This window comes from Trichechus manatus, unplaced genomic scaffold (genome assembly GCF_000243295.1).
Source record: "Trichechus manatus latirostris isolate Lorelei unplaced genomic scaffold, TriManLat1.0 scaffold00014, whole genome shotgun sequence".
In the NCBI taxonomy this organism is placed as follows: domain Eukaryota; kingdom Metazoa; phylum Chordata; class Mammalia; order Sirenia; family Trichechidae; genus Trichechus; species Trichechus manatus.
Window position 1 is genome coordinate 507,546 of NW_004443950.1, and position 16,976 is coordinate 524,521.

General features: G+C 42.3%; 1 protein-coding gene across 7 annotated transcripts in view; it reads right to left on the bottom strand.

The window, feature by feature from the left end:
* Window positions 1-16,601, bottom strand: part of ZFP90 (ZFP90 zinc finger protein) — a 33,227-nt gene extending 16,626 nt beyond the window's left edge. For 2 of the 7 annotated variants that reach the window (XM_023726797.1, XM_023726796.1), the window contains exons 1-6: window positions 16,528-16,601; window positions 16,064-16,131; window positions 7,992-8,118; window positions 7,554-7,649; window positions 1,953-4,240; window positions 395-462 (exon numbers count right to left, since the gene is read on the bottom strand). In XM_023726797.1, the coding sequence (XP_023582565.1) occupies window positions 2,589-4,240; window positions 7,554-7,649; window positions 7,992-8,118; window positions 16,064-16,096 (1,908 nt within the window). In that variant the 5' untranslated portion in view covers window positions 16,097-16,131; window positions 16,528-16,601 and the 3' untranslated portion in view covers window positions 395-462; window positions 1,953-2,588. The other 5 variants (XM_023726795.1, XM_023726799.1, XM_023726794.1 and 2 more) reach the window with 5 other exon arrangements.
* Between the last annotated feature and the right edge of the window lie 375 nt (window positions 16,602-16,976).

Here is a 16,976-nt window from a genome sequence, read left to right on the forward strand (position 1 = left end):
TCATAAAACAATATGTGTACTACTGTTTCATGAGAAACTGTTTGTTCTGTAAACCTTCACCTGAAGTACAATAAAGATAAATAAATAGTTCCCCTGCCAGCTCTACTTTGAAAAAATTCTGGTAAAGGAGTCTGACTGGCCTAACATGCCTGCCCTTAGTACTATCACTGAGCCTGGGGGACATCCTGAATTATGTTCCTGAAGTCAGTGAAGCAGGGATTGTTATAAGAAAGAGGAAAAGGGAGAAAAACACTGGGTGTGCAGACAGGCAAGAGCTACCACAACACCTGTAACAGGGATGTTGTAAGAAACAAATGAAATAATGTTATGTAAAGCACTTAGCAAAATGTTGTTCAGGTAGTAAGCATATAATAAATGGTAGCTATTGACTCACCTGGCTGCGAAGAGTTTAGCAGTTAATCCCTCCTCCTTGTGGCGCCATTCTTTAATCTTAGCCAAGTTCTGAAAATTGAAAAAGACAAACTGACTCCCATTCAACTAAGAAGGCTATTTATTGAGAGAATACAATGATGTTACAAGGACACATTCCATGTGGCCCTAAAAAGCTGGGTGTTTGTAAGCGCGCAGTTGATGGTTGCTGGGAATAGGACAGTCCTTTGCTCAATCAACCACACATACATCCTGGGCTCCCTCCCTGCCAATGAAGATGTACTGAGGTTCAGACTGGCTGGATCTAGGATAGGCTCCATATATAAACCAGTGGTCTCCTTTGAGTCTTCAGAAACTAAGTCTTTACTAACTTCCATAACATTGGGGCAGAATTCAATTGGTTACAATTCATGCCATTCCTGATAGCTGTCCACTATGGGAATCCTCAATTTGCAAACCGAGTTCCTAACATGTATCCTAGCCAATCAGCAGGGGAGGCTCTCAGTAGAATTACTTATGGTCAAACTATGTATCAGACAACACAAACACGGACTTGGCATCACGTGTGCACTGAACACAGAGCATCATAAACAAGGTTTTCTGAGTGGTTAATGTCTTGGAAGGCAGATCTGCCATGCTTCACAGGTAGCAGACTCATTGGGCATCCCACATTTCAGTCCCCATGCACATCTTCCCTGCTAAGAATGATGAAGAATGCTTGGGAGCTCCTCATGCTGTCCAGGATGAGAGAAGGGTCAAGGATTCCGCTACCTGGCATGTAAAAAAGCCAGCAGGAAAGGTTTACACCACCACCCATGTCAACCCTCCCCATGATTTATCATTAGTGCTGGGAAAATTTGCTTATCTTAGCGGGGGAGTGATTCTTGTGTAAGAGAGATCAATGTCCACAGTTGCTTCCAATGAATCAGCAAAAGTTCTGGAAATTCCTTTAGGATGACCCATGGGAGATGTCGGGACATTAAAGCCCAGTGTGGGTCACTAAAGCTTAACTCATGCTCTTCTGATAGAAAAGCACCATGGACTGAAAAAAGTTGATTTCTTTATGCTGAAATATACTTGGGACACAAGGTGACTCAATACCTTCTATTTTTCCAAACTGAGTCAAAAGGCAAAATTTATGGCAGCAGGTAATTGGGTCTACACTTTTCCATAGTAAAATTAATTTGGGAAAAAATTCTCTTTTCCCTTAGCTTTGTTTTCTCAATGATCTGATATAGAAAGCTTGGGGCAGTGTTTTCCCATGGGAGTGAGTCATGAAAAGCACAAAAATTTTATGAAAACTGACATATGTTAGCTGAAAGTATAATTATCACAGTTGGGAAAAGGAAAGGAGTTACCAGTAGTTCAACTGTCCATGGTCTCTGCTAACATTTTGGTTTATAAGTTTCCAACAAGTTGTTTTAAACAAATTTGCATTAAGTCTTGCTGCCTCTTATACTTTTATTAATTCCTAAAGTGTCCAACCCATGCACGCTCATTAAATGTTTATGCATCTGGTTTATTTTAAAATTTATTTTAGGGCCCTCTGAATTCCAAAATACCTTTTCAGTGGCAAGGCCACGGGACCAAAGATCCAGGAAGGCTGCATTCTCCACCCAGCTTTGCCATTATAAGCTGTATCACACTGTGCAAACCACTTCACATCTTTGGTTTTCAGTTTATTCATCTGTACAAGGAAGTGGTTGGACTAGTTGATCTAATTCCTTGAATGGTGAATTCCTGGAGGTGGAATTGGTTTCCAAGGTGAATTTCATTAAAGAGCTGCAGTTGGGTGCAGCTGTCAGACAGTTTTAAAAATGAGTTTTGGTCACTGCTGCAGGAGTTTTATTTATAAAACGGCTGTAAACAGTGAGGGTTACAAGTCAAGCTGTTGAGAGTTGGGAATCTCCTGCAAACATATATTCAAAAGCTTTATAATGTCCAATATATAGGCATATCATTTCTAACAGGTTATATAAGATATCTGTAGTTGTTTTTACGGAAGTCTATAATCAGATCTGAGAATGTGGCTTTTATTAAAAAACACTCGTCTACTGGAGTTTTCTTCACACACAACATAGAAATACACACATAATTCATTACATTCTTACGTTTTCTTTCCAGTAAGAGTGCTCCCATACTGAATAAGAACAGTATTTTAGCTAAAGGTTTCTGCACATTCCTTAATTTCAGAGTTCCTAGACTTTGTTTCTAGCATGAATTCTCTGGTGCTTAGTAAGAGCTGAGCTTCGACTGAAGTTTTTCCCACATTCCTTACAAACATAGGGCTTTTCTCCAGTATGAATTCTCTGATGATCATGCAGGTTGGTTTTCTTTCGGAAGGCTCGCCCACATTCATTACATTCATAGGGTTTCTCTCCAGTATGAGTTCTCTCATGCTGAATAAGGGATGAACTTTGACTGAAGGCTTTCCCACAGTCAATACATTCATAGGGTTTCTCTCCAGTGTGGGTTCTCTCATGCTGAGTAAGTGATGAGCGTCGACTGAAGGCTTCTCCACATTCATTACATTCGTAAGGTTTTTCTCCTGTATGAATCCTGTGATGCTCTATGAAACTTGTACTCCTTTTGAAAGCTTTCCCACAAACATTACATTGATAGGGTTTCTCTCCTGGATGAGAATTAGGTTGCTGACTAAAGGCCTGCTCACAATCATAGGGGCTCTCTCCAGTATGGATCCTCTGATGGTCAGCAAGGTGTGTAATGTGACTGAAATCTTCCCCACAGTCATTACAATGATAGGATTTCACTTCAGTGAGAGTGCTTTCTTCTTGAATAAGAGATGAACTCTGCTTGAAATCTATGCTGTAGTTATTGCTTTGGTAAGGTTTGCCTCTCTTATGAATCCTCATATGTTTATAAAGGGATGGGCTCTGACCAAAAGCCCTCCCACATATGCTACATTCAAAAGGTTTCTCTCCAGTATGAGTCCTTTCATGCTGGACAAGGGAAGAACACCGACTAAAGGCTTTCCCACATTCCTTACATTGGAAGGGTTTCTCTCCACTGTGTGTAACCTCATGTTGTGTAAGGGATGTGCCATGCCTAAAGGACCTCCCACATAAATTACATCGATAGGGTTTCTCTCCCGTGTGAATTCTCTGGTGTTGAACAAGGGAGGAGCTGCGCTGGAAGGCTTTCCCACAGAGACTACACTGGTAGGGTTTCTCTCCAGTATGAGCATTCTCATGCTGACCAAGGGATGAGCTATGTCTGAAGGCCTTTCCACACACATTACATTCAAAGGGCTTCTCCCCAGTGTGAATTCTCTGATGCTCAGTAAGCTGTGTCTTCCAGAGGAAGGTTTTTCCACAGTCAGTACATTCATGGTGTTTCTTTCCAGGATAAATTCCCTGATCTGTACCGCTGGGGAAAGCTGCCTCTCCTTTATGAGTTTTCTCATGTTTTGTAAGTGATGATCTGTGAATAAAAGCTTTTCTGCATTTATTACATTTATAGGGTTTCTTTTTTGTGAGGATATTATTCTGATTCAGTAAGTCTGAATTATGTCCCAAGTTGCTTCCAAGAGTATTACATTCACTAGGTCTTATTCTCGAAGGAATGTTCAGTTGTGTAACCAGGTCTGTGCTCAATCCGGAGTTTTCACCAAATTTATTCTGCTCAAAACTTTCCTCTGGTACGATTATTTTCTTCTGGGTATATGCATCTGGCCGCAGAGGTCTCCTCCAGTTTTCCTGCTGTCTCTCTAACTGGCTTCTAACATCCCAGCTGTCTTCTAGTGTGGCATGTGAGAGATCATCTGTGTTACAGGAGATTGTAGATATGCCCTGCTGTGGCTTTGATGATTTGGCTTCAGGTGTCTCCCAGTCTGAAAGAAATCCGAAGTGCAAAAGTCCCTATTCCCTCCTGTTGAAACAAACTGCTACAGTAGGAATGAGGAAATGAAAGAGATATAAATTATACATGACTCTTTCGAAATTAGTCCTGTAGCCTGGGGAGAAGACCCAAAATGGAGAAAAGGGAGAGTGAAGGAGATGATAGTAAAGACTGCAGATCCAGAGTGTGTAGTAATGTCCAGAGAATGAGGAAAGCCTATATAAGAGGATTGGTTAGAGAACAAGGGAATAAGTATGAGAGTGTTAAGCACAGATACAAGTGGAACAGGAACAGAGTCTGGCTTACAGGATCCTATCTACTCTCCATGCTTCCTACCCATTTTACAAACTACCACAAAATCTATCTTCCTAATACATTCATTTCTGCACTTCTTTAAAGTCACCTCTGAGGCTCCAGGTCTCCAAATCCTGCAAAGAAAATCTGCAGCCAATAATCTAACCTAAAAGATTCTTTGATATACTTGGAGACTGAGAGATATACTTTAAAAGTTAAGAAAACGTAGCATTTCAGGGGGCAGATTATCCTTACACTTGGGGCTGTAGTTCAAGTCTGAGTTCTGGTTCTACACTACTCACTTCTCTTGACCAAAAAAGGATTTATTTTAATCTGTCTAATACAAACTGAGCTATAAACCTGTTTACCTCAGAATACCAATAGCAGAGAATTAATTTCTAGGTTCTAAGAATGGCAACCTTTAAAAACTAAGGGGAAGGCACTCTCTGGAGTGATGAAAATATTCCAAATTGATAGAGTTTGGGTTAGATGAATAAATGCATTTATGAAAACCAATTGAATGGTACAGATAAAGAGCTGAGCATTTCACTGTATGTAACTTTTTCTTTAAAAAAAGAAAAAAGAACCATAAAAAACTGAACTTTAGTTAATGATAATGTATGCTAAAGTATTTAGGAATAAAAAGTACTCATGTCTGCAACTTCCTTGGAAATGCACCAAAAAATAAGATGGATTGATAGAGGGAGAAATACGTGATAAAGCAAATACAACAAAATGTTAACTACAGGATCCAGGTGGTAGGTATGTGGCTGTTCACTGCCTAATTCTTTCAACTTTGAAATTTTTCATAATAAAATATTGAGAGGAAGAAAACAACCAAGGGATCTCAAACCCCAAAATTCCTTACACTGGAATTAGACTTAATTCTAAACTCCCGGGGACAGAGAATGCTTTGTATTTCTTCTTTTAGAATCCCTCTTAATGGGACATCAAAGAAATGCTTGATGAAACGAATGAGTGAAAAATTTCTCCCCCCAGTCAGATTCCGTAACAGTCAGTCAAGTAATACCTGTCTTCTAGATATTCTGCAACAGATAGAAATATAATAGACTCTTCCTCTAGGAGTCTGAAATCTAAGAATAGAAACAAGACTCAATATTTTGACAATTAAAAAAAAAAAAACACACACTGGATGGTATATTATTAAATCTGAGTTTGTGTAGTAGAAATGATATAAATGGTATTTGTGATCAGGGAAGAATATTTATATATATAGACCTTGAACTCAAATAATAGATGGCTTTGAATAGACAGAAAGTATTACCTAATGAGTAAAAGTGTATGCTACTTAACGGAGAACATTAAAAGAAGTTCAACCTAAATAAAGCTTGTTTTAGCAGGAATAAAAAAATAATACTGGAAGGTATGATAGAGGACCTTTAAATCTAGAGCTTCCTGTAATGAGGTATAGGGAACAAGGTTTTTTCAGAGGTGAATAGTTTATGAATATAAAGCTTTATAATCCAACATGGTCTATCAACTGATGAATCAACAAATATCCATACGATGGAATATTATTCATCCATAAAAACGGAATGAAGTACTGATACATTCTATAACATGGATGAGCCTTGAAAACATAGTTAAGTGAAAGAAGTCAGACACAAAATGCCACGTACTGTATGATTCCAGTTACGTAAAATGCCCAGACTAGGCAAATCCATAGAGATAAAAAGTAGATTAATGGTTATAGGCTAGGGGGAACAAGGAAGTGGGAGTGACTGATAATGGATTTGGGGAGTTTCGTTTTGGGGTGATGAAAATTATCTCAATAAAGGTGTTATAAAAGGAAAAAAAAGAAAATCCAATGTGGATTATAATAAGAAAATACAGAATGAGCAATTCCAACTGGGAACTACAGTAATCTAAGCTTGGTTCAGGACGTTACTGACGAAAGTTAAAAGACAGGAAAATCTAAGACATTTCTCAAAGGAGAAAAATAACCTGGGAAGATCAAGTAAAGGAGATTAAAGAAAAAAAAAAGAAGACTAACTGATTATGAAGTCTGGCCTAAGGGATCAGAAACCCAGTGGTCTCTAATGGTCAAAGGTAGAAATGGGTAATGGACAATGTAGCAAAATGTGGTGGCCGGGGATAAAGATGATTAATTTTAGTTTTTTATATATTCAATATGAACTGAGTGGGACTTCCAAATACAGAGGTCCTGTGAGAAGAAAAAAGAAAGACCAGAGTGCAAGTAAGGAAGATTTCTGAGTCTACAGCAGAATAAAGAGCTGCAACCACCAGAATGAAGGTACCCTTACAGGGACTTAATACAGACAGAATGAGGAGGAGGCTGGAGGGCAGATTCCTAAAGGCAAATTCACTTAGAGAAAAAGGTAAGAGAGCCTAAGACCTAAAAGCCAAGAAGCACTAGACAAAAGAGAAGCCCAGGAGAAGATGATATCACAGGAGCCATGGAGGGAGTCAGTGAGTCAAATCAGCATAAAGATGGGATAGAAGAAAAATGGTGTTGCTCCCTGACAGGTGTTTTAGCAGTTTAGGGAAAAAAGTCTGAAAACAGGTTACAAAAAGGAGGGAGAATCAAGGCTGTTGAGTATTTCCTACAAGTCTGAGGCATCTGACAGTGAAAGTGACCTCCAACCCACCCAAAAAAGGAGGAAACATGGAAGTTCAATTAATATCAGAATGAGTAAGGAGTCTCTAAATAATGAAAGAAGACTGAGGAAGCCAGAGGAGAAAAGAATCCAGAAAGTAGGTTTACAGGATAGGCAGTAATGGTAGGGTAAAACAAGAGGTTACTTTTAGAAAAGAATAAGGAGTACCTTTTCTTCTAAGTCCCACTAATAGCAACACCCTGTGGTAGGAGACCTACAAAGGTGTCACCCAGGAGACCCTCAAACCAAATGGCTTCAGCTTCCTCTGCAGGTGTCGGAATTCCCAAGTTAGCAATTCAAAGGTGCTTTCCCCTCCCTGAGCCGCGCTGTCATCTGCATTGATTCCTACATGCCTGATTCCCACTCATTTACCTGGACAAAAAGGTCTTTGGATTTCTTCCTCTGATATCCATGGCTCTTCTCCTTGCTCCAATTTGAAGATCACCTCTGGCTTGGAAACTTGATATCCTGCTCATGGGTAAATACACAAGCTTAGGTTGTTTGTGCAAGTGGACAAAGAACCCTCCTACAAGTCAGTACTAGTCCTTGATCTGCAGGAACACTGAAGGAAAAGAAAAAGTACAACTTAGGGAGTCATGCAATGAAACAAATTATTTCTAGTTCTGCAAAATAAAGATCTTTTACCTCGAGAGAAGGATCAAAAACCCATACATAAAGCTGGACCTCAAAGAGATTAACAAGCTCTGATCCTGAACACCCTACTCACAGTTACCTAAGCTATGAGCACCTTAGCAACTGAGAAAGGCAAGACCCACCAATGGGCAAGACACTGAGGGGAGTTGTTCTTACCAAGAGAAACCAGATGGCTATAGTTCTCTAGCATCACATCCCTGTACAAGATCCTCTGAGCAGGGTCCATGTGGTGCCATTCTTCTTGGGTGAAGTCCACAGCCACATCTTTGAACGTCACTGATTCCTGTAGGATCACATTCCTGCTCAACTAGGGATCAAGCCTGCCAACACTCCCATGGCAATACTCAGAACATACCATACCCGTTGTCGTCAAGTCGATTCCGACTCATAGCGCCCCTACAGGGCAAGGCAGAACTGCCCCACAGGGTTTCCAAGGAGCAGCTGGTGGATTCGAACTGTCGACCTTTCGGTTAGCAGCTGAGCTCTTAACCACTGTGCCACCAGAGGATCTATCAAAAGCAGTGATCACACGTTTGGTATTCTGAGAGGGCAAGATTGGGTTATATACACCGGTTGTTTAAACAATTTTGTATAGGGTCAGTATGGCAGGCAGGAAAGTCATGAGGGGCAATTTGGCCTCTAAACCTGTATCCCATCTAATTATCTTCTTGCTTTCCCTCAGAGCCAAGCGTTGCCGTCAATTCCTTGCTGCCACTTCCTTGCTGTCCGTTCACTTCCTTTGTGTGTGGGGGTGTGAATGTGTGTGTTGGGGGAGGTTTATAAAATCCGAAATACAGTGGGCATAAAAAGTGATAGCCCTCTTGATCCCCACCACCAATTCCACTTTACTCTCCAGAGATTATCACTGTTAACAGTTTGGTATATACCTTTAGAGTCCGTTTTCCATATTCACACACACAACCTCATTTTGTAAAATACTATACACACTGTTCCACAACCTTTTACATTTAACTATGTGTTTTGGAGATATTTCCATAGTGGCTACATACTTTCACCTTATTCCTCTGAACTGCTTCTTAGTACTCCAAAGTAGTTATATTACAAAACAATCACTGCCTAAAACAAACAGCATCCCGCTCTTAGAGTAAAATTGAAACTTCTCCATCACTCACTAGGCTCTAGCCATGCTGACCTTGCTATTCCTTGAATACCTCAAGTTTGTTCCCACCCAGGGCCTTTATGCCCTCTATTCCCAGATCACAACAAGGCTGACACTTTGTTACTTACATCTCAAGTCTTGCCTCTTCAAAAAGGCTGTCTTAACACCTCTAATTTACTGTCATATTTCCAAGTTTAATTCTCTTCATAGTACAGTATCTTTCACTGCCCAAATTCTTGCTACCAAACAGACTCAAACAGAAAAGGACACTTGTACTTCTAACAATTATCTGAGATTAGTTTGCTTGCTGGTTTTTTGTCTCCTCCCACTGTACGCTCCTTGCGAGCACAGACTATCCATCTTGATCAGTTATATGCCCAATGTGTAGAACAATCCCTGACACATAGCAGATGCTCAAAAAATACTTGGTGAATAAATGGATCAGTTCCTTATTAATAGATATTTGGATTGTTTCCAGTATTGTTCTATTACAAACATTATTGCAATAAATATTGTTTATAAAAAATAAGCTAGAATTTCTCTAGGATAACTAGAATTGAAATTGCTAGGTGAAAGGTATTTTCACACTTCTTACTCCACTTCAACCATGCTTCTTCCACCATCCCACTGAAACTAGGCTGGCCAAGGTCCTCAGTGCCTCTCAATTGTTCTGATGGTTGTGGGATGATCTTTGTCTTGCTTCACTTAGCCTTGTTAAGCCATGAGATATCTGTGACCATGCCCTCCTCAAAATATCTCTTTTGGTTCTGGTTAGATTTCTATCTCAGAAAGTAAATAAAGAAGTGTGGTTAAGACAACTAGTGTGAAAAGACATTGAAAGCAGAGCTGAGTTAGCTGCAGCAGTGAGAAGATACCACGGAGGCTTCTGTCTTATTCCATGCCCTTTTCCCCTCTGCTTAGCTACAGCTGAACTGAACTCTTCAGTTTGTTTGAAGGAATCATTCTCTCTCCCCTTTCTGCCAGACTTTCCCTTAGGTAATTCCATTTCATGCTTCAGAGATTTAGCAGATCTTCAGATAAGTCTTCTGATCCGCTATAGGAGGGTTAATCCCTCTATTATGTGCTGTAAGCCACTTTATACACCCACAAGTATTCAAATAAACCTAATAATCTATTCAGTGTTTATATTCCTCACTAGACTGTAAGCATTATGAGGGCAGAGATTTTATTTTTTAAACTCTGAAACACCAGTGCCCAGCAAGTGCCTGACCCACAATAAATACCTGTTTACTGACTGTGCTGAGCCTTATGGAGATGTATGCGATTTGAATTTGAGAGAAGATAGGATGGCCCCATCTCCTACTGTGAAGTGTATGATGACATCCATACACAACTCTGGCTCATTTGTACGATATTCCTTCTCAACACCAAGGCTGTGTCCCCATGGAAACAGAAAAAGGATGAAACCGGTGGGAGACTATTTTGACCAAGGTCAGGGATCTGACTGTGCCAGGTAAAGTAACACTAGATATCTACTAAGTGCCTGGCTTTACCATATACACTGTGGCAGAATAAAAATGGAAATGAGAAACACTGCAGTCCTTGAGTAGATTTCAGTTTATTTTAAAATGTGTAATTTATTAGAGCACAATTTGAGAAAATACGCAGTAAAGTGAGGCACTACAGGTGTTCAGAGCAGGGAAGACTGGGAGAGAGGGGGGAATCTTCAAGGAATACTATGCACAGGGCCTTAAGAAGTAGGTACCATTTAGAAGGGAGGAGAAAAGGTGGAAGTCAATCCAGAGATTGAGAAGCTTAAGAAGGGAGACTGGACCTGTGATGGACATGGCCAGCAAAAAAAAGGGGTAGGACCCGACATTTTAAGTTGGGTTGTAAGAACTAACACCCTCTCCCCAGTGCCTACTCTGTCTCCTAAACATAGAGTCCATTTAGCTTAGTAATAGGTAGTGAGTCATCAGCAAAGCTGGATTCCTTTGCTCTGGTCCTCATATTTAACACATGGCCTCTGGATTATATTCTGCTTCCCCAAATAGATCCCACTAATGGTAAAGACTGCTGACTAATAAGCAAATGGCTACTTCGAGCCAATCATCATTTCTTGCCTTGACTGGTCTCCATTCTTCTGCTCTTGGTCCCAACACCCTTATTTTTTTCCTACATATTATCAGAGCCTAAACGTCTCTAAACACAAATTTGATCATGCTTATTACAAACCTTTAATTTTTTCCCTATCTAGCCCATGCCACCATCTCTTACATGGACTATTGCTACAACCTCCTAACTGGTCTCTCATTTTCCACTTACTTGCCCCACTCACACCCTCAAGGGTATATTCCACGTAACAACCATGATCTTGTTAAAACCTGTCAGCTCATGTCACTCCTTTGCTTAAAACCCTCCAGTGGTGCCCCAGTTCATTCCAGGTAAAAGCCAAAGTCTTTATAGTGGCGTATACAGCCCTTCACAATCTGGCCTGCCCCATCTCTCTGACTTCATTTCAAACCTCATCACCTACCGCTCTCCCTTTCATTCACCCTGCCCTCCTTCTGATTCCTGGAATACATTACGCATGCTTCTCCTTCGTGGCCTTTGCTCTATCTGTTCCCTTGACTTGGAAGCCTTTTCCTGTAGATAAATACATGGTTCCCCCACTCACTTCCTTCAGCTTTGTTCAAATGTCACTTTATCAGAGCAACTTTCCCTGACCACTCTACATAAAACAGCACCCCATCCTGCTGTCACTCTGTCCTTTTTTTCTTCTTCATAGCCTATACCACCTGACATATATTTTTGTTTAGACTGTATCCTACACCAGAATATAAACTCCAGGAAAGCAGGGAAATTATCTGTTTTCTTTATTGTTCAATCTCCATTACCTAGAACAGGCCAGGCACAGACTAGGTGCTCCATAAATATTTAATAACTATATACTATTAAATAAAAATTTTACCTGCTTTTTACCTTTATTTTTTTATTGTGACTACTAGCAATTTGAAACCATATATGTAACTTGCATTATATTTCTTTTGGACAGCGCTGTTCTAGATTGTCTCCCAGCCACAGACTTCTCTCCACCCCAGAACTAATGAATCATCTCTCTCAAACTTTGCTCTCTGCCATTCACCGTAGATGACCACGCTTCTGCCATGTGGACTCTTTGTCATTCATTCCCTGATCATATTATTCCCTTTCATGTCTCCTTGCCTTTGTACCGTATGTACATACTTTATTCTGACCATAATGTACTTTCTTCCCTCAGCTCTACAGGAAAAATTCCTGGTCATCATTCTAGAACCAGTTCAATGGTTCCTTTTCTTCTTAAGATTTTCTATATCCCCTATCCTCCCGTTCCCTTTAGCATTTGGTTTATGTCTCCATTTCAGAACTGCAGTCGTTTAGTCATATGTATTTCTCCCTCATCAATTTCTCAAACTCCTTGACTAAGACCATACCCTTTTCATTTCAGTATCCTCAACACCAAGCACATTGGACTGCCCAGAATTACCTGGGCAACTTTTCTAAATTACCCATGGAGGGCCTTGTCAAGTATCTTTTTAAAAGTTCCTTGGGTGATTCACTATAAAAGACCAACAGTTAATATTTACTGAACACTCACTGTGGCCATTTAGTCATTTATACGCACTGTCTCATTAAATTTTCTCACAGAAACCCTGTCACCATCCCACGGGAAGCAGGTACCACTTCCTGACTAGTTCTGAAGCACAACCTTGGTTAAGAACCACTGCCTGGCACAGAGCATGTCCAAAATGTCTGCTGAGTGAATGAATACAGGGTATGGGTAATTCTTAATGAAGAAGGATGGTGGTCCAGGGACATCTTATGCGGGTTTGGGTGACCTGAGTCAGATGTGGCTGGGTCTGTTCATCCTGGTGTTCTGACCTCAGAGTTCTGGGGATCTGGAGTTAACAGAGACCAGATCAGAGATGGGGCCCACTTCCTCCCCATTAAGGCAGAACACCAAGAAACCCAGACTCCATATGTAACTTTTTTCTTGTAAAACTTCCCCATATCTTTGTTCTTTTTTTAAATGAGGTGAAATTCACATAAGATTAGCCATTCATAGTGAACCATTAGTGGCATTTATAAGATTCACAAATGTTGAGCAACCACCACCTCTATCTAGTTCCAAAATATTTTCATTACTCTTTCCTCATTTTTTTTGGGGGGGAATCAGATGAATTCAAATCTAAGATTGGCAAATATTTTATTTTCCTAACTAAAAATGCAGTACATATATAATGAAGAAAAGATGAACAAGGGTGCAGAGTTTCTATAGAAAGAGCTACAACACATGTAGATCCTAACGATTCTAATGGCATCCTGCTTCTCCCATCTATATGCTCCCATTTTTATTCCACTGCCACTAGAGCCACTTTGTTAGCTAAGCCCAGGGGGAAGGTGCCAACCATCAAACACCCTTCCAGAGGAATTCCAACTTCCAGTCTCTTGCTCCTACAATTCATTATTCACAGTAATCTTTAAAACTAAGAAGAAAGCATACTATTTCCCTGCTCAGAAACATTGGCCCAAGCTACACTGGCCTCCTTGCTGCTCCTTAAATACACCAGACACACATCCAGCCTTAGGGCCTTTGCTCAAATATCACGAGCACAATAAGGGTAAGGGTTACCCAGACAACACTATTTAAAATTAAAATTGTACCCCTACCACAAGTTTCCTGCCTCCCCATTCAGTCCCCCTTATTTTTTACGTTTTTTTCTGAGGTACCCTCACCCTCTAGGATATTGTATAATTTACTTATTTACTGAATTCTTTTGTCCTTCCCTTCTAGAATGTAAGTTCTATGAGAGGAGACACCTTTGTAAATTTTGTTCACTAATGGGAGTATCTGGGTGGCACAAATGGTTAAGTGCTTGACTACTGGCCCAAAGGTTGGCAGTAAGAACCCACCCAGGGGTGCCTGAGAAGACATGCCTGATGATCTACTTCTGAAAGGTCACAGCCTTGAAAACCCTGTGGAGCAGTTCTGCTCTGTACACTTGGGGTCGCCCTGAGTTGGAATCACTCTATGGCAACTAACAACAACAACATATCCTAACTGCACAGAAAAGTGCCTGACCCATCATAGGGGCTCAGTGGCTATCTTTTGAATATATAGATGGCTGGATGGATGAATGAATGGGTTACCATGGCCAAATAAAAAGTCCCGACTTCTTTCTGTCCTCATCTATCCATCACCTGCAGACCACACCTGTTGTTACACAGGGCAATGGATTTCATGACCCAATCGTCTTCCGAACCCCATCTTCTCCTCTGACCCACCAAGTCAGTCACCTCTACCTCTACCCTCTTCATTTTCACCTGCTTAGACGCTACCTATCAAACTTCTATTCACAGGTGACAGTCTTCACTAAATCCTTCCCATAGACAGAATTTCCTCTTTCCTTTCTGTACACAAAGCAGCCTCTGGGCCTCTGTAACAACACCTGACATCCCTCTCTCCCTTGTGCTACACTTCTGCATAAGACTGTCTTCCTCCATTAAATTAACTTCCTGGATAAACAGTCTTATGACTCTATAATTCATCTTTTGCATTCCCCTAAGGGCCATGCTCAGAAAAGGCGAACCAATGACAAAGGGAAATTTCTGCCCGCAAATCCCCTTTGTAAGGCCAGTGTTCTGTCCATCACGCCTGCTCATCACCTACAGTCTGAGTTAGGTAATCCAAGTGGACTGTCAGGCAATTGCAGAAGAATATAACTGAACCAGAGTGCTTGGGAAACACAACCTTAAAAGTGAAGTTTAATGTGGTCCCTAAAACTCACTGCACAGAACACGTATCTACTTTGTTTTCTGAAGACCATGGAATCCACATTTGACAAGACTCCTAGCTCAACACCATTAAGAAGGCAACCCCTCCTAAGGAAAGTACCATCACCTCTGATAGGACATTAGTCATCCTAATTTCATGAGCCCTGGTGGCACAGTGGTTAAGCACTTGGCTGCTAACCAAAAGGTATGTAGTTCAAACCTACCAGCCACTCTGTGGAGAAAGATGTGGCAGTCTGCTTCTGTAAAGGTTACACCTGGAAGTCCTATGGGCAGTTCTATTCTGTCCTGTGGGGTCACTATGAGTCAACGAATTTTACTGAGGAAACACTTTGTATGTAAAGGTGATAATGATAATGATTTGCTCTGCTTCCCGTTAAACCAAGTAACTGTCTAGTTCTAGTGCTGTACTTGTCTTACTCCTTAAAGCTCACCTCTGTAAAACAAAACATGTAAGATGTAAAAAACCGAAAGGCATTATATAAAGTGTACGTTTAATTTTCTGTAAACTGTTTTTAAAGACATTATTAGTATTTTTATGAATTGAGTTTGATGTCTCATACACCTAGCAACTAGAATCTATAATTTTTCCTTAATTCTAAAGAGAGCATGGATTAAAATATCATCTGTCCTGTTATGTTTTACTGATACACTTTGCCCCCTCCAACCGCCCCACCCCAAAGAATGAATGGGTTCACAAATCAGGCTCATACTTAAAGTGAAGGCTGGAGTTCCTTCCGGTGCACTATTATACCTTTGTTAAACCAGAAAAGGACATGAAAAGCTATGGACAAGTCCTCCCTGGTTTTTTGCCTCCTTGTACAAAAAAAGCCCACCTCCAGTCTCTTCCTAGGCATGTCCGGAGTAGACCTCTTCGGCCCCATAAAGTCTCTCTATGGCCCTTGGGTCAGAAGCTGGGGCTCCTCTCTCCTTCACTCACTGCTGCCTTTCCAGTCACTTCCTCCTCTACAGTTTTCAACCTGTCACCCACTCTCTCCATTCCTTCTTAACAGAGTTCAAAGAACTGGCTTGGCACTCAGACTCTTAGCACTGACACTTCCCAACATACTCCACCTTAACCACACCGCTCTGGTCCCCTCCATCCCGCAGTGCGAGTCCCCTTTTCGGGAAGCCGGCTGCCACTCCAGCGTCCGCGTAATTGCTCCTCCCACCTCTGGACATCTTTGGGTTTCGTGTGGCTAGGAGGCTCCGGGGGGCAGGGGGGCTAACCAAGTTCAGGGGTCGCCAGGCGTAGGACAATGACCCCCCAAAACACCGTCTGTGGGCCTAGCTGGATTAGGAATGCACTGCTCACCTGGAGCACAGCCTTCGGCGGCCTCGGGGCCATTCCCGCCAGGTCGGGGCCCCACTCCGGAACAGGGACTGAGAAGAGAGGAGAGGAACCACTCATCCGTCTGCGACCGCAGCCCCTGATCTGCCCCGCCACGCCGGACCCGCCTCTCCTCTCAAGGCTTCACCTTTAGGGGAGAAGTGGGGAGATGCGCAGACCCCGCCCTGGCCTGCCGTTTCCTCAACCCGAAAATTAAGTTCTCCGGCGGCACCTCGACCCACCGCGCCCGGCCACGCCCCGGTCCCCCAGCAGGATGGAGGGCGCGGCCCCGCGAACACCCGCCAACCCATGGGAGGTACCACCCCGACCCGCGCACTCGGAATCACCGCCTCCTAGGGGTTTCGGATTTCTCGACCTCTGGCCCACCCAAGGGCCTTGGGCTGGCTTCTCCTACAACAGGTCCAGGCTGCGTCCTCCCGGATTCTCACCAGCGGAGGGGTTTTCCAAATCCGCTTCAGCCGCACCAGGGCCGGACAATGGCCGCAGCGGCGACGCAGAGCCGGAAGTGCGCTTGCGCACGCGGAGCCTCGCGCCTGTAAGCCCCTGGGCCCCGGCAGTCGCACGAACTACACTTCCCGGAGGCCCCCGCGCGGTGGTTCCTCAGGTCCCCCCAAGAGGCTGCTTCGGAGGACTACGCGCCTGTCTCTTGGCTCTCCTGTGGGGACCACTGTGAGGGCCGAACGCTACGGAGAGTGTGGCTTGGGTATTCGTATATCACTCATTCCACAGGTAGTCACTGAGCGCCTCCTCTGTACCAGGAGCACGCTGCTAGCGGCAGGATACAGCGGTAGACGAGGCAGGAAAGTTCCTGCTCTTGGAGAGCGAACGTACATTCCCGTGGTTGAGGCAGACAATGAAGACGTAAACGTTTAACAAG